Source organism: Thalassophryne amazonica, chromosome 17 (genome assembly GCF_902500255.1).
Source record: "Thalassophryne amazonica chromosome 17, fThaAma1.1, whole genome shotgun sequence".
In the NCBI taxonomy this organism is placed as follows: Eukaryota; Metazoa; Chordata; class Actinopteri; order Batrachoidiformes; family Batrachoididae; genus Thalassophryne; species Thalassophryne amazonica.
Genome location: NC_047119.1, coordinates 36,243,351 through 36,261,922, shown reverse-complemented (window position 1 = coordinate 36,261,922; position 18,572 = coordinate 36,243,351). Strand labels below are relative to the sequence as shown.

Here is an 18,572-nt window from a genome sequence, read left to right as displayed (position 1 = left end):
CCAGTGAACTCACAGTTAACTGTTTATTAATTATTTATTAATGGTGTTCATGTTAGTTAATGCAGTAATAAGTATTGACTACCAGTAAACTCAGTTAACTGTTTATTAATTATTTATTAATGGTGTTCATGCTACTTAATGCAGTAATAAACACTGACTACCAGTGAACTCACACTTAATGGTTTATTAGTCATTTATTAATGGTGTTCATGCTACTTAATGCAGTAATACGTATTGACTACCAGTGAAGTCACAGTTAACTGTTTATTAATTATTTATTAATGGTGTTCAAGCTAGTAAATGCAGTAATAAACACCGACTACCACTGAACTCACAGTTAACTATTTATTAATTGCTTATTAACGGCGTTCATGCTAGTTAATGCAGTATTAACTATTGACTACCAGTGAGCTCACACTTAACGGTTTATTAGTCATTTATTAATGGTGCTCATGCTAGTTAATGCAGTAATAAGCACTGACTACCAGTGAACTTGCAGTTAACGGTTTATCAGTCATTTATTAATGGTCCTCATATTAGTTAATGCAGTAATAAGCATTGACTACCAGTGAAGTCACAGTTAACTGTTTATTAATTATTTATTAATGGTGTTCAAGCTAGTCAATGCAGTAATAAACACTGACTACCACTGAACTCACAGTTAACTATTTATTAATTACTTATTAACAGTGTTCATGCTAGTTAATGCAGTAATAATTATTGACTACCAGTGAGCTCACACTTAACGGTTTATTAGTCATTTATTAATGGTGCTCATGCTAGTTAATGCAGTAATAAGCATTGACTACCAGTGAACTTGCAGTTAACGGTTTATCAGTCATTTATTAATGGTCCTCATATTAGTTAATGCAGTAATAAGCATTGACTACCAGTGAACTCTCAGTTAACGGTTTATCAATCATTTATTAATGGCACTCATGTTAGTTAATGCAGTAATAAGCATTGACTACCAGTGAATTCACAGTTAACTGTTTATTAGACATTTATTAATGGTGCTCATGTTAGTTAATGCAGTAATAAACATTGACTACCAGTGAATTCACAGTTAACTGTTTATTAGTCATTTATTAACGGTGTTCACGCTAGTTAATGCAGTAATAAGCATTGACTACCAGTGAACTCGCAGTTAACTGTTTATCAGTCATTTATTAATGGCGTTCATGTTAGTTAATGCAGTAATAAGTATTGACTACCAGTAAACTCAGTTAACTGTTTATTAATTATTTATTAATGATGTTAATGCTACTTAATGCAGTAATAAACACTGACTACCAGTGAACTCACAGTTAACTGTTTATTAATTATTTATTAATGGTGTTCATGTTAGTTAATGCAGTAATAAGTATTGACTACCAGTAAACTCAGTTAACTGTTTATTATTTATTAATGGTGTTCATGCTACTTGATGCAGTAATATACACTGACTACCAGTGAACTCACACTTAATGGTTTATTAGTCATTTATTAATGGTGTTCATGCTACTTAATGCAGTAATACGTATTGACTACCAGTGAAGTCACAGTTAACTGTTTATTAATTATTTATTAATGGTGTTCAAGCTAGTCAATGCAGTAATAAACACTGACTACCACTGAACTCACAGTTAACTATTTATTAATTACTTATTAACGGCGTTCATGCTAGTTAATGCAGTATTAACTATTGACTACCAGTGAGCTCACACTTAACGGTTTATTAGTCATTTATTAATGGTGCTCATGCTAGTTAATGCAGTAATAAGCACTGACTACCAGTGAACTTGCAGTTAACGGTTTATCAGTCATTTATTAATGGTCCTCATATTAGTTAATGCAGTAATAAGCATTGACTACCAGTGAAGTCACAGTTAACTGTTTATTAATTATTTATTAATGGTGTTCAAGCTAGTCAATGCAGTAATAAACACTGACTACCACTGAACTCCCAGTTAACTATTTATTAATTACTTATTAACAGCGTTCATGCTAGTTAATGCAGTATTAACTATTGTCTACCAGTGAGCTCACACTTAACGGTTTATTAGTCATTTATTAATGGTGCTCATGCTAGTTAATGCAGTAATAAGCACTGACTACCAGTGAACTTGCAGTTAACGGTTTATCAGTCATTTATTAATGGTCCTCATATTAGTTAATGCAGTAATAAGCATTGACTACCAGTGAATTCACAGTTAACTGCTTATCAGTAATTTATTAATGGCACTCATGTTAGTTAATGCAGTAATAAGCACTGACTACTAGTGAATTCACAGTTAACCGTTTATTAATCATTTATTAATGGTGCTCATGTTAGTTAATGCAGTAATAAGCATTGACTACCAGTGAATTCACAGTTAACTGTTTATCAGTCATTTATTAATGGTGCTCATGTTAGTTAATGCAGTAATAAGCATTGACTACCAGTGAATTCCCAGTTAACTGTTTATTAGTCATTTATTAATGGTGCTCATGTTGTCAATGCAGTAATAAGCATTGACTACCAGTGAAGTCACAGTTAACTGTTTATTAATTATTTATTAATGGTGTTCAAGCTAGTCAATGCAGTAATAAACACTGACTACCACTGAACTCACAGTTAACTATTTATTAATTACTTATTAACAGCGTTCATGCTAGTTAATGCAGTATTAACTATTGTCTACCAGTGAGCTCACACTTAACGGTTTATTAGTCATTTATTAATGGTGCTCATGCTAGTTAATGCAGTAATAAGCACTGACTACCAGTGAACTTGCAGTTAACGGTTTATCAGTCATTTATTAATGGTCCTCATATTAGTTAATGCAGTAATAAGCATTGACTACCAGTGAATTCACAGTTAACTGCTTATCAGTAATTTATTAATGGCACTCATGTTAGTTAATGCAGTAATAAGCACTGACTACTAGTGAATTCACAGTTAACCGTTTATTAATCATTTATTAATGGTGCTCATGTTAGTTAATGCAGTAATAAGCATTGACTACCAGTGAATTCCCAGTTAACTGTTTATTAGTCATTTATTAATGGTGCTCATGTTGTCAATGCAGTAATAAGCATTGACTACCAGTGAATTCACAGTTAACTGTTTATTAATTATTTATTAATGGTGTTCAAGCTAGTCAATGCAGTAATAAACACTGACTACCACTGAACTCACAGTTAACTATTTATTAATTACTTATTAACAGCGTTCATGCTAGTTAATGCAGTATTAACTATTGTCTACCAGTGAGCTCACACTTAACGGTTTATTAGTCATTTATTAATGGTGCTCATGCTAGTTAATGCAGTAATAAGCACTGACTACCAGTGAACTTGCAGTTAACGGTTTATCAGTCATTTATTAATGGTCCTCATATTAGTTAATGCAGTAATAAGCATTGACTACCAGTGAATTCACAGTTAACTGCTTATCAGTAATTTATTAATGGCACTCATGTTAGTTAATGCAGTAATAAGCACTGACTACTAGTGAATTCACAGTTAACCGTTTATTAATCATTTATTAATGGTGCTCATGTTAGTTAATGCAGTAATAAGCATTGACTACCAGTGAATTCACAGTTAACTGTTTATCAGTCATTTATTAATGGTGCTCATGTTAGTTAATGCAGTAATAAGCATTGACTACCAGTGAATTCCCAGTTAACTGTTTATTAGTCATTTATTAATGGTGCTCATGTTGTCAATGCAGTAATAAGCATTGACTACCAGTGAATTCACAGTTAACTGTTTATTAATTATTTATTAATGGTGTTCACGCTAGTTAATGCAGTAATAAGCATTGACTACCAGTGAACTCGCAGTTAACTGTTTATCAGTCATTTATTAATGGTGTTCATGTTAATTAATGCTTTAACAGACATTGACTAACGGCAAATTCACAGTTAACTGTTTATTAATAATTTATTAATGGTGTTCATGTTAGTTAATGCAGTAATAAGCACTAAGTGAATTCAAAGTTAACTGTTTATTAATCATGTATTAATGGTGTTCATGTTACTTAATGCAGTAATAACTACTATGTGAATTCACAGTTAACTGTTTATTATTCATTTATTAATGATGTTCAGTATCTTAATGAATTATTACATGTATAAATTAAAACCGTACTTACTAATTACACCTTTAATAAATAGTAAGTAAACACAGTTAAATCTTAATTCACTATTAGTTCATGCTTAGTAAAAATTCCTTACTGCTTATAACAATAGTTATTATCAGCATAAATATTTTTCATTGTCATTCATAATTATTTTTTATTTTATATTAAATACAACTAAGATGGTCACAAACTCAAATAGTTTGTATCAAAAACTCACAGGCAGACTCAAGACAAAAAAAAAAAAAAAAAAAACCCTGCATTATCAGCTCTTATGTGTTTTGGAGTACTGCTATTATTCTAATTATTTATTTATTTATTTATTTATTTATTTATTTTGGGGGGGGGCACATTAAAGGTCTAAAAAGAAAAATAGAAAGCAGATATAAATCAATTACTACCAACAAAAATCTGTAAAAAAAAATTTGCTTCTTGAAAAAAACTTTAAATGATACAGTATTTAAATGCTAAAGCGGTTCAAATGCTATTTCAACTCTGGCCTTGTACCAAACCCTCCAGTCCCACCCTCCTTTGCATCTCAGCGCCTCTCCCTTTCTCTGTGTCGTCCGGTCTCTCACCTCTCTCCAGCCCAGTCACCCGGTCCACACTCCACATCCGCTCTAGGCGCCGGTGCTGCTTGCCTGCCTCTCTGGACGCAGTCTCCAGATCCAAGGAGCCTTGGCTCCGCGAGGGGGCGCCGCCGCATGACTCGCAAGTCAGACTGCTGCACTCCGCCTCACCTTTCATGCCCTCGCCCCAACTTCGGATGTTGTGGGCGCTGACAGAGGTCTGCAGCGGTGGCTGAGACATGTGATGGTGGTGGTGAGTGTGGTGGTGTGAGGCATGATGGGAATGGGATCCTGCGATGTTTACAGAATGCTGCTGCTGGTTGCTACTACTGCTGCCACTGCTGCCACTACCTCCTACGCTGGTACAAGGTGCATTCATGCCTGAGATGTGGTGGTGGTGGTGATTCCCGTGGTGATGGTTGCTGTGATGGTGGCTGGCAGAAGAGCTATTGCCACCGCGAGTGTTGCTGCTGGTGTGTTGGTATTGTGTGGGAGAAGATGAGTTGGAGGAAGGGGAAATGGAGGGCTGAATCAGGTTGCTGTGGAGGAGTTGGTCACCGGTGCCTGTGCCACCACTGTTCCCCTTGGATCCCACGACACAACTTCCCAGCTTTTCTTTCAGTACATCCAATTCTAGACTCTCCTTAGTGCTCATCAGCATACCGTGCTGGGTGGTGATGGTGTACACACGAGCTGGCTGCAGTGTACACTCCACGCACTTCTGTTGATCTTCTTCCACTGAGAAGCTTCGCTCGAGGGTCAGCTGAGCTGGTTTGGTAGAGACAGCAACAGAAGGTGCAGGTGGCGGCAGTAATTTGAATGGGGGCTTTAACAGGCTGGGATTCGATTTAGCCACAGAACCCGTGTTGGTGTTGGTGCGAGAATGAAGGAGGTGGTTGCTGTTAGAGCCAACGGTATCAGTTGGACCCTCTGGGTCAGGACCCACCAAGGTTTCACAGAGGAGATGAGCTGAGGAGCCAAAGACACAGACAATGGTGAGTGAGTAAGAGTGAATTAAACTGAGAGCCAGTTTAACTTTGAATTCCACATTTTACAAAGATAGTACTTTTCAATAATCATCAATTTCACTTCTGTTCTAAACCGAGGAAACATTACTCTGTGTACATTTTTCACCACATACAAAAAGGCTCAGTTATTTAAGTTTTACTATTACACAGAAGCAGCTTGTCAAACGTTTAGTGCCTGATCTTGAGGCCCTATTGTACGGCACACAGTCATCACTAGAATGGGAATCCATTTGGGGCGTGTCCCAGTCCTTGTAGCTATCTTGTGAGGTCCGTAAACTGAACACAAAAGTGGGCACAGGATGCAAAGGAGCTGGGTTTAAACTCTGAGGATATTGAGGAAGAAACCTCAAGCAGACCAGACTCAAAGGGGTGACCCTTAAATTAAATGTTCTTTTTTTAATGGTCACACTTTGTAACATTACTTAACCTATTTTAGTGCAACATATAGCTTACCCAGCCCAGTCTCACGTTTTTTTTCATGCTCCCATCACGAAATGAGTCAAATTTTCATGACAAGGTTTTTTTTTTTAACTCACTATTACTAACCCTACTCCAACTCCCAACCCTAACCTTAACCATAACCTAATCCTACTCCTTCCCCCCACCTTAACCATAACCACCCCCGACCACCCCGTTTCACTTTTAATTTCGTGCAGCCATCACAGAATGAATGAGAATGAATTTGTGCTGTCGTGACGAAAATGAGGCACTTTTCGTCACAATATCACGAACCAATAGATTAATGTATATTTCGTGCTGCTGAATCATGACTTGTGTAAAAACAACTTCAACATGCTCTCCTTAATACTAGGACTAGGAGTAGTGGACCCTAGGACTAGTGGGAAGTTCCCGAACGAACAACAGAAAAAAGAGAACAACCGAACAAGTAGTTTGACATGAGTGAACACTGGACCAGAGGTTAGTTGTTGGTGAGAGCTAAAAGAGGCACAAGGATGCAAGACAGGTGCCTTGTTGCACTTGCTTGGTTACTTGGATTATGATCATAATCCAGGTAAACACAGTTTAATAGAGGTTTAGCTGGTAAGTAATTTGAGGTGAAGTTAGCAAATTTGCTACATATTGTGCTCTGACATTGCTACTCATAATTCAAAATTCCATCAGAGAAATGGAGCAATGACCTGACACATTGATAGTGTTTAGAATTCAGACAAATCTTCACATATTTGATCTTGAGTCCAGCTTTGTTCAACCAAATGATGATAAGAAATTTCAAAAGCTCGGAGGTCTACAGATTTTAGAGCATGTATTTGCGACATCTGCATGATGAAAGCAGACATATCAAATAGTGGACGCTATTCACTACAAATGTAATGAATCATTTAAAGTAGACTTGCATTGAAATAAATGTGGTCAGATTTCAGAAAGAAATAGCTGATATGTATTTATAAGACCCTTGTGAATGCAGTAAAGTAAATCTGTAAGCCCAAATTTGTAATTCAGCGGAGAAATCTTCGTTTAAAAATGACAAATTTGCAGCTAAAATTTAGCCCTCTGTGAAAACAGTTTGTACAGCCGTATCATTTCCATGACGTCAGGGACAAGACGACGCGCTCCCGCCTTCAGTCCGATCCCGCATTGAAATTGATTTTATCTGTTAGTAATGTTACTTATACACGTCCTGGTTTCAACATCCAAAAGTAAGCTGCAATGAATGTGAGATACAGATCTGTGTGCTCAGATCAGCAACGACATCTACAGCGGGCGCCGTTCTTCCTCTCCCGCTCTCTGCCTCCGCTACGCTCGCTGTTTTAATGCGAAGCGGCCGGTACACCTGTTGCTGCAAGGACAGACTTCTTGCGGCAAAATCCACAGCACCACACGTCTCGGCAATCGGAGCCCCAGAGCTCCATGGACGCTGAGAGAGGTTTATATATTTTTAATGACTGGGATTCTTTGCGGGTCTCGCCTCCATATCCCGCGATGGTACCGGAGGCGAAAGACAGTAGATTTTCATTGCGACACCACTCAATCAAATGGACGTATGAAAAAGTCCCCCAAAATAATTTTCAAGCACAAATAAAAGAAATGTGTACTCACCAAACGTGCCGCAAGACAATATGAAGTTTTAAAAAAAGTAGATCCTTCCATATAAGACAAGAAAAAGGTGCAGATGCAAACTGACACAAATCCACAAATTACAATTGGCGCAATGCATGCTGGGAGAGGGTCTTGTCCGTGATGTCTCTGCAGCGTCCATGATGAGAGGGACAATTTGCGGAGGGCTAAATGTTAGCTGTAAATTTGTCATTTTCAAATGAAGATTTCTCCTTTGAATGACAGATCTGGGCTTGCAGATTTACTTTACTACATTCAGAAGGATCTCATGTGTAAATGTAAGTCATTTTTTGTTCAAAAAATCTGACTGCATTTTTTTCAATGCAGGTCTCCTTTAAAAGGACAAAATTTGTGACAGAAAAAATACCTTTGATAAAATGATCACTACAAACACACTTCTTCATCACCAGCTGGTTCCCAGTGTTTTCCTATGACATGGATCTCTCCCCTTGATCGCTCTTAACCACTGCTTTCTCCTCACATAATGCTTTAGAATTCTTTGTGATTTTAGGCTCATTTGTTTATCTATGTCCCTGTTTGTACATCTGTAAATGATGCTCTCCTTCCCCATTGACCATTTTGAAGTTGACTGCTAAAATGTGTGTTGGTGTATAAACACTACTGATGATAGCGGTCGCAAATTCGCTGTATTGACAGCCAGGCTACTTTAAGAGCAGGATATCTCGCAAAGTGACTTTCCATCAAATTCTCCTATGTGTTTATCTCCAATGTCACAAAAAATAAAACTATACCATGATATTTGACTTCTGAGGTTGTTGGTTCCTTTTCCATCAGCTTGTCAACAAACATGTACCACTGCCCATGAGGAGGCTGAAACCACAACTGATATTTACGACAGTGGTAAAAAGGAGAATTACGCTTCGCACCTGACGGGGACTCCGATAATTCGGAACAATCAACTGCTAACTACGGTCACTCACACGTTCAAACAAAAGTGAGGCTATAATGAAGTGTTATAGCACATTCACACTCTCACCATTACCCTGCATTTGTCAATGAAGAGTGAAAAATTGAATAACATCAACCAGAGTCGAAGCCCGCCAGAGTCCACAGGAGCGAAGTCAAAGTCGGTTGGATAATGCTGATGTTCATTGTGATCCCGGAAAAAATTTTGAACCTGCTTAAAATCATCGAAGTTCAACCTAACACTGTGGCAAGTGTTGAGTTCCGTGAACACTATGTCATCTCCACTAGCGTGGCATTACTACACCGTTCCCCTCTGTTGGCCAACGTTGGAGCTTGACTGGATGCACCACCTCCTCTGGATCCCTTGGGCATGAAGAAATATGTGGAAAAATGAGAACCTGTCTCACCGATGCACCTGCCACCAGTGGTGCAATTGCAGAGTTGCGTCGAGTTTATGTAGGCTAGGTCATCTGACGTCACAAACGTTGAGTCTACAATCTGTTCCGCAGAGTGTGCTACAATGCTACATTGACCTGCATTGAAGACAGGAAATTTGCACCCCTGGACCGAGCGTTCTCTGGTGTTTCATAGATATTTTTGAGAATCAGCTACGTCGGGCAGCGTCAGCCACTTGACCTTATAGGATGCTTTGGATTGAAAGCAAAATTGAACATTTCTTTTGACAACCCCCCCCAATTCCTTATCACTCATTTCCACAATTTTCAGTTCCATTTCTGTGATTTTTGTTTTTATTCCAGTCCCAACCACAGTCCTGCTTGGAGCGTACACCAACCTTGTATCTAAAATACACAAAGGTACCCATAATAAGTGAGGGTAATGTTTTTCTTGAGTTATCGGCTGTGATGATACACTCCTAACTGGCATTTGAACCAAGGGGATGGAAAAAGTCTTGGGGGAAGGATCAAACACAGACCACGCAGAAAGATTGGATGAATAAATGAGGTGATAGCAGAGACGCTGACCTGATCCGTTTCGGTTTTCAGGGTGTGTGTGGGACAGGTACTCTCCAAATGCTCGTGCTGCTCTGTGGGGACACACATAGACACATTAATTTATGGGTGGAAGACAGAGATGACGGCAAGAAGGGAAGGGTAGGGGAACAGCAGAGGAACTGTAAATTATAGAGCTAATTGTCGTCTTGGTACGCTTGTGCCACCCACAGATGTTTTATCTGCACACTTCAGGCAGCTTCACAAAAGAGACAAAGACACTCGGAGGAGACAAACAGGATTGCTTTAAGGTAGACTTTAAATTTCCCCTGTGACCTCAGCTTGTGTTGTTGAATGTCACTGTCGCTGGTTACTGGTACCCACATACGGTGCATCCAGAAAGTATTCACAGCATTTCACTTTTTCCACATTTTACGTTACAGCCTTATTCCAAAATGGAATAAATTAATACCCCCCCCCCTCAAAATTCTGCTCGCAACACCCCACAATGACAACATGAAAAAAGTTTTTGCATTTTTTTTTAATTTATTAAAAATAAAAAACTAAGAATGTTGTTGTGGCTGGGGTGCCTGGCATGCCTGGCTGGCTTTTGTTTGTCTTCTGTTTTCTGTCTTCTGTTTTTCCTTCCAGGTGGCATGCGTTCAGGACTGAGTGGCTGTGTGGCTGAGTTATTAGGACCTCACCCTGATCACCTGAGGCTGGTCATGTGCAGCTCGTCAGGACTCACAGCTGTGGTGCATCTTTATGGATTGGGGCATGGTTGCATTTAAGTCTGGAGTACACAGTGTGTATTTGCCAGAGACTCGACCTTGTGACCAGACGGGTGAGATCATCGTCTAGAGAGCCATCTCATCATCATGGATGCAGAGACCGTACCAGGTTTGATGGCATGGTCTGTGAAAGAGGAGGGGGTGAGGTCTCACGCTCGTCAGCACACTTCCTGAGGTACTTTAGGTTTTGTGACTAACATGAGTACAGCCAGTAAATGTGGTGTCCCTCACACCTTATTATATTGAGCTGTTATGTTAGTCGTTTAATCAGCTTCCACTGCAGTGGAGAATTGAACTGGGTGTTCCATGCCTGCAGGGTGGGAAGCTGATTGGTGATTAAGCCAGGAAGTGTTTGCTGTTTGTGTACACCTTTGAGTGGTCTCTCTGTGTGTGGAGTGGTGGACTCACATGATGGTTTCTTCTTTCACAGACTCGGTTGGTCGCGGCCACCTGGGGGGTGTCGGCGGGGTCCTTGGGTCCGAACTGTTCTGGCTCCGGACCGTTTGTGCTGCTGGGAGTGCACCGTTATTCTACCTCGCCAGACCGCACACTCATTTGTTATTATTTAGCACTCACTGTTATGTTATTAAATTCTGTTATCCTTTGTACCGTGCTCTGCTTATTTTATACTGGGTCCTACTTCAAACGCTGGTCGGTTCTCCGCCCGCATCCGACACATAATAAATGTACAGATACAGATTCTTTATTGTCATTGTAACCAGTACAACGAAAGGTAAGGTACAAGCATTTCAGTGCAAATATAAACCCGAGTAAAGCACATGCAGACTTGAAGGTTCTGGAGAAGAAAAGAAAAGTTAACATAAAATTTAACAGAATGAAAGAGGTATGTCCAGAGTACAAATTAAAAAAGAAACAAATTCTAAGAATGTAGTAGCAAAAAAGAAATTGCATATTCAACAAAAAGAGAAAAGTATGTACAAAACTGTGGATATTTCAGTGGCAGTGAACATTGCACATAAACAAATATTGCACTTATTTCAAGTGTGGCATGTGATATGGCTACAGTATTTGGGCCCAGTGGGATTCAAAGCTCTAACAGCAGTTGGGCAGAAACTGTTTTTCAGTCTATTTGTACTTGCTTTAATGGTCCTGTACCATCTGCCTGATGGCAGTAGCTCAAACAGAGAGTGTCCAGGGTGGGATGAGTCATTTAGGATGGTGTTGGCTCTCCTGAGACAGTAAGAGCCATGAAGGTCCCCCAGTGTGGGTAGAGGGCACCCAATGATCTTCTCTGCCATTTTGATAACCCTCTGGAGCTCTTTCCTGTTTGTCCCCTTGCAGCTGGCAAACCACGTACAGAGACAGTATGTGAGGATGCTCTCCATGGTAGAGCATCCTCACATACTGTCTGCTGACATACTGACAGTATGTGCTAAAAGTCACGAGCAATCTCTAGTTTATCGTTTTTCCTGAGGATTCTCTGAAAGTGGAGTCTTTGCTGTGCCTTCTTAACCAAGTGTGTGGTGTTCCTTTCCCAGGTCAGTTTTTCATCTATATGGACTCCCTGACCCTTTCCACACAGGTCCCCCCAATGATAATGGGCTGAATGTCTGTTTTGTTTCTCCTGAAGTCTATGATTAGCTCCTTGGTTTTGGTTGTTTTCTCTACACCACACCATCAGCTGTTCCACCTCATCCCAGTAGGTGGACTCGTCTCCTCCAGTGATACAGCCTACCACTGTGGTGTCATCTGCATACTTAATGAAGGTGTTGCTTTTGTGGACAGGGGTGCAGTCAGAGGTGTAGGAGGTGAAGAGCAGTGGGCTCAGCACACAGCCTTGAGGGAAACCGGTGCTGAGTGTGAGAGCTGTGGCTATGTGGGGGCCAATCCTGACCCTCTGTGAGCGATCTGATAGAAAGTCCTTAATTCAAAGGCATGTGGAATGAGGTAGACAGAGGTTCAGCAGTTTCCTCATGAGGCCATGGGGGAGGATGGTGGTGAATACTGAGGTTATGAATGTAACACAGTACAGTGTCCGTAAATACATCCAGGTCCCCATTCTCAAAGATGTCCCAGTCGGTGCTGTTGAAACAGTCCTGCAGCTGCTGAAAAGCACCGTCTGGCCATGTTTTCACCGTGTTAATGATGGTGGGGGTGGATTTCCGGAGGGGGATATATGCAGGAATATGTTGCAGAGAGATGTGGTCTGACTTGCCTACATGTGGTGCAGGTCTGGCCCTGTAGCAGGCCCGGTGCCAGAAAAAAAATATTAAGGGGGCGATGAGTTTATCACAGGGGGCAGGGTTGGGGTCACCCCCCCACCCCAAAAAAAGTGCGCACCGGAGGGTACCTGCCTCTGAGCGTGCGTAATGAATTGGTTGCGCTCCTAGAAAGCTCGTGCATTTAGGCTACACTGTTGTAAGAGACTAAGACTAAGAGTAAAGAGTGATGACAGTATTTTTTAAATTATTATTTGAACGTATAGACCCTCGGTCAAGTAATCTCCTGCATACCACAAAACCAAACCAACAACTGATCTGAGAAACGACACGAGACAGTAGATTAACCCCACATACAGCCCTCCATCACAAGCGCAAACACAAAGCAACTGGGCATGACAGTCACACAACGGGTCAAAGATAAACCTTTCATGTACAGTGGTCGGTCCCTCGTTTATCGCGGGAGTTATGTTCTAAAAATAACCCGCAATAGGCGAAATCCGCGAAGTAGGCAGCGTTATTTTTTACAATTATTATAGATGTTTTAAGGCTGTAAAACCCCTCACTACACACTTTATACACTTTTCTCAAACAGGCATTAACATTTTCTCACGTTTCTCTTGTGTGTAAACACTCTCAAAGTTCAAACCTTAGTAGAAAAATAAGATCAACCTGTTTTCAGGCCCAAACATTTGTTTGAGAAATAAAAATAGAACGTTTTCCTATAAATAATTATGATGGCTTTTAGAACTAACGAATTTAATTTTAATGATCAACCTACGAGGTTGGACACATAAGAAATTATTAATAGTGACTGACCAGTATTTCACAGTTCATCTGATCGCGCCTCTTCGTCCTGGCACCGCTGCACTGTCGCGCCTTTTTACACTCACACCTCGCTGCAGGTGTCTTTTTCCGAGTGAAGAACACAGTTATGGGTAGTTGTTGGCGCTCTTTTTTCTTCTGGGCGAGGAGATTCTTATAAACAGAGACGCAGAACACAATGCGCGTACTCTGCCTTTGCGGTGCCGCAACAGGTGTCCCATCATCTCGACGGAACACCGGCCTGCTTGATGAGGACGCAGAGCACAATGCGCTGTTTAAAAAAAAAAAAAAAAACATGCAAAATTGGACTAAAAAATCCGCGAAACTGCGAGGCGCTATATTTTCCAGTATTTCTTTTTCTTTCTTTTTTATTTTATTTTTGCTAACTCTCACATCCAAGGGGGCGAGGTTGATGACGTGAGGGGGCGTCGCCCCCAAACGCCCCCTCGTGGCGCCGGGTCCGCCCTGTAGCCTTGCTTATTGTTGGTGTAAACCTTGTCCAGTGTATTTGCTGCTCTTGTGGCACATTTGACATGTTGATGAAGTCTGGGGAGCACTGATTTGATTTCCACATAATTAAAATATCCTGCGATAACATGCACCACGTCCGGATGTCAGTGCTGATGTTGCTGTGTAAAGGTATGAGGGCCAAGCTAGCATTAGCATCCGGTGGAATGTAAACAGCAGCTAGCAAGACTCCACTAAACTCCAGAGGAAGCTAAAACGGTTGGCATTTAACGGTAAAATATTCCAGGTCTGGGGAACAGTGGCTGGCTACCGTCATTGTGCTGTTACTCCAGTTGTTATGGAAGTACATACACAACCCTGCTCCTTGGTTTTTACCAGAGTCACTGGTCCTGTCATGGTGCCGCAATGAATAGCATGCTAACTCAATAGCCAAGTCTGGGATGGATGAGTGTAGCTACGTTTCCGTAAAGAGTAAGACACAGCAGGCTCTGGTGAAGTTGTCCGAAGCCGCTTGCAGCCTCAATTCATCCATTTTAACAGAGAGGGATCAGAGTTGTTCTGAAGCCACTCCTTTGATATCTTGGCTGTGTGCTTAGGGTCATTGCCCTGCTGAAAGATGAACCGCCCCCCCAGTCTGAGGTCAAGAGCGCTCTGGAGCAGGTTTTCATCCAGGATGTCTCTGTACATTGCTGCATTTATTTTTCCCTCAATCCTGACTAGTCTCCCACAGCATGATGCTGCCACCACCATGCTTCATTGTAGGGATGGTGCCTGGTTTTCTCCAAACATGACGCCTGGCATTCACGCCAAAGAGGTCAATCTTTGTCTCTTCAGACCAGAGAATTTTGTTTCTCATTGTCTGAGAGTCCTTCAGAGGTGCCTTTTGGCAAACTCCAGACAAGCTGCCATGTGCCTTTTACTACTGTACCACTCTACTGTACAGGCCTGATTGGTGGATTGCTGCAAAGATGGTTGTCCTTCTGAAACGTTCTCTCTCCACAGAGGAACGCTGGAGCTCTGACAGAGTGACCATTGGGTTCTTGATACCATACCTGACTACCTTCGCTCCCGACTGCTCAGTTTAGACGGGCAGTCAGCTCTAGGAAGAGTCCTGGTGGACCCGTTCTTCTTTTTATGGATGATAGATGCCACTTTGCTCATTTGGACCTTCAAAGCAGCAGAAATGTTTATGTACCCTGCCACAGATTTTTACTTCGAGACAATCCTGTTTATGCTTGCTTTGTGCTCTGACATACAGTGTCAACTGTGGGATCTTATATGTAGACAGGTGTGTGCCTGTAAGTCCAATCAACTCAATTTATCCCAGGTGGACTCCAATTAAGCTGTAGAAACATCTCAAGGATGATCAGTGGAAACATGATGCACCTGGGTTTAATTTTGAGCTTCATGGCAAAGCCTGTGCATATTTATGTACATGTGTTTTCTTATTTATTTACTGCTTATTTTATTTTGGAATAAGGCTGTAAAAGTAAGTCCCTTCGGCTGCTCCCTTGTTTTCACTCGGAGCCGCCACAGCAGATCCAAGGTGGATCTACATGTTTGAATAAGGCTGTAACATAACAAAATGTGGAAAGGTGCAGTGCTGTAAATACTTTCTGAATGCACTGTATGAATACTTGCATGCATCAAGGATGGAATTAACAACAGCAGAAACAGAACAAAAGTACTTGGAGATGTGCAGAAAATAAACCACTTTTAGTCTTTGTTATTGCATTCATAAAGCTTAAAATGAGCATCTCAGGGTTTTGCCTTTCAAAAAAAGGCCTTGGATGTTATTGTGGATTGACACTAACCTAATGCTCCACTGTGCATCACAAGGATGGAAAAAAGAGCAGAAAGATGCACAGTGAGGATAAAGAAAGAGAATTCTGCTCTCAGTGTCAACCTGGGCACAAGCGCAGAGGAAATTAACTGCAGCAATAATGAATCCTGATGATAATTGGGAAGAGAATGTGTGAATAAGTAATAAATATGTATTAATTCATATAGCTAGGATTATAATCAGATTATGCATTTTCCAATTTATCGTTGGACTGATTGTGTCTTTGTGCCGAACCAATTACAAAACACATTTGCATGACTGTAATCCTGAGACACTTTTACTTAAGATTCTGTCCATTATGTGACACGTCGACTCCACTAATTTTTCACATGCAGACTTAAATGCATTTGATCAACTCTTGCTATTAGAAAGTTTGATTTGCACTGGCTGATTGTAATCACATCTCCATCTCAATGATTTAAGAGTCATTTATTTTCATGTCCTTGAGGCTTTGTGAAGCAAAAAAAAAGGATTCACTTTCTCTTGTCTGCATTTTTAAAATAATTTGGAGCCATATCCACATGAAAACTTTTATGAATATAGACCCCCCCCCCCCCCCAATACCCCATGAAAACATGAAAATTGAACTTTAGCAGTCTGGTTTGAGTTTATTATGGATGACTCGCTATTAGTTACTGGGCCCTGTCTTTCACCCAGTGCAAAGACCTGCACAGCGCAAGCATTGTTGCCATTTTCACACTTGAAGAACAGTGTATAGTGAGTGCCCGTGTGTTCATTTGTGAGGTGTGTTGATCTTGAAATAAAGTGTGGCTAGATGCAATGTTGGTGGGCTGCAATCATGAGGCAGCTTAAAGTGACTGTGCCATAGATCATAGTGCAGTGTTTTAATGCTATTCATATGGTGCAATATTTAGATATGTGTTAGCAGCCATGGCGCACTGTGCACCCCTGATCCCATAAGAAGTTAAGCAGAGTGGGTCCTGATTAGTGCTTGACTGGACCACGTACTTGGTCCACTTAGGAACACTAGGGCTGTGTGTGTTTCTCCGTGTAGAAATGGACTTGCATCAGGAAGGGCATCTGGTGTTAAACTTGTGCCAAATCTCAATGCAGATGTCTACCATATCTGCAATAGTGACCTTGAGAAACAGAGGGCAACAGTGGGGGGGGGGGGGGGAATACATGTTATATTGATGGGTTGCCAACGTGTGTATATTCTGCACAGGCTTGGGGAGTAATGGAATACATGTAACGGCGTTACGTAATTAGGATACAAAAAAAAAGTAACTGTATTCCGCTACAGTTACAGAAAAAAGACGTATTCAGATTACAGGTACATTTAGTAAAAATGGGGATTACTTCGCAGGATTACAATTTTAATGCATTTTATGATATTATCCAGGGTTCTAGCTAGCACAAACTTGCGTTACGGCCCGTTACGCTATAATTTTGGACCGTTCCGATTTTCAATACAGCGTCTGTAATCAACCGTTTCTGCAGCGCGACTCCAGTTTGAAGCGTGAATCGAAGCAATGCTTCAATTCAATGGCTCGTGGCTCTTTGATTCGCTGCTCTTCAGAAGCGGTAAGTCCGCTTCTTAACCTCTCTGAAAGCCATTCAAATATCATGAGTCACTTTTGTGTGGATTAAAGTCACTAACTGGGACTCTGGTCTTGTTGCAGTTGAGAAACGAGAATCGGCCTCCGTTTTGTCACAGCATCAAATGCTGCGCGGCTCTCTGACTCTGTCTGTCTGAGACAGAGTCCGCTCGGAATTAATAACTTCAAAACGAATCGCCGCTTTAAATAAAATGACACCTCTTACAAACGTTGCAATACAGACAGTAAACTACAATCGACTAAAACGTTTTTTCCTCCCAAAATGAGACGTGTTGTATTCTTTATAAACCTGACCTGCAACACATCTGCAAGAGCTCAGCTCATAGGTATGGAAATACATTCATGCCAATAATAATGTCTGAAAGGAAATGCTTTTGACAAAAACTAAGAGATTTTATTTCTGTTTATGTCCAGAGATCAAGGATCCACCATGTAGAGTTTATTATGTCCAGAGTTTAAGGATCCAGTAGCCAATTTCATATTTATTTACTTTAAGACTCAATAAAATGTTGTTCAATTTCAATTTAATCAGCTTATAAAGTGCCAAATTACAACAAAAGCCGTCTCAAGGTGCCTCACACAGAACAGTTCAACATAAAAAATTTAAATAAATAAAAAAAAAAATCAAATACCTAATTAAAAACTGTGTTGTGTGTTGGGGGGCGGGGTTGGATATTGTGTGTTTGTTTTCCTTTCCAGGTGGTTTGGGACTGTTCTCTGGGCAAATTGTGCTGCAGAAGAGTCTCTCACCTCTGATACAAGGATTTGCTGCACCTGTGGCATTCACGTGCAGAGTAAGGACTTTCAGCTGGTGTCAATAGAGAAATGAGGAGCTGCATTTAAGCCAGCGGTGATGAGTGCTGGCTGCCGGAGAATTCAACTTTTCACAGCTCAAAACAACGTTGTGTTGACCGTTTGGGGACGCTGAGGGTCGCTCCAGAGCCTGACCGTACGTCTGTGAAGGAGGACGAGGGTGAGAGGCAAATGCTGTCAGCACACGTCAGAGGGACTTTCTTGAATGTTTATCTATGAACTAATATGGCAATTGTGCGTAGCTAAATTTAAATACTAAAAGTCAGTGTCTTGTTTGCTCCTCGCGGCGGTGGCGTGCGGAGTGATAATCCTCCACCGGCTGCGAGCAGCTGTTCTTTTAAATAACGCTGAGATCAAACTGAACGTGTTGCTGATAAGTAAGCCTCTAATAGTTTTCTGATATTTATATTGAAGGAT

General features: G+C 40.8%; 1 protein-coding gene across 6 annotated transcripts in view; it reads right to left on the bottom strand.

Annotated features, from left to right (window-relative positions):
- The window catches only part of LOC117528937 (NMDA receptor synaptonuclear signaling and neuronal migration factor), a 125,383-nt gene that overhangs the window by 66,336 nt on the left and 40,475 nt on the right, over window positions 1-18,572 (bottom strand). For 3 of the 6 annotated variants that reach the window (XM_034191569.1, XM_034191568.1, XM_034191571.1), the window contains 2 exons: window positions 9,689-9,750; window positions 4,684-5,643 (listed from right to left, as the gene is read on the bottom strand). In XM_034191569.1, coding sequence (XP_034047460.1) covers window positions 4,684-5,643; window positions 9,689-9,750 — 1,022 coding nt within the window. The remainder of the gene's footprint in view (window positions 1-4,683; window positions 5,644-9,688; window positions 9,751-18,572) is intronic. The other 3 variants (XM_034191570.1, XM_034191573.1, XM_034191572.1) reach the window with 3 other exon arrangements.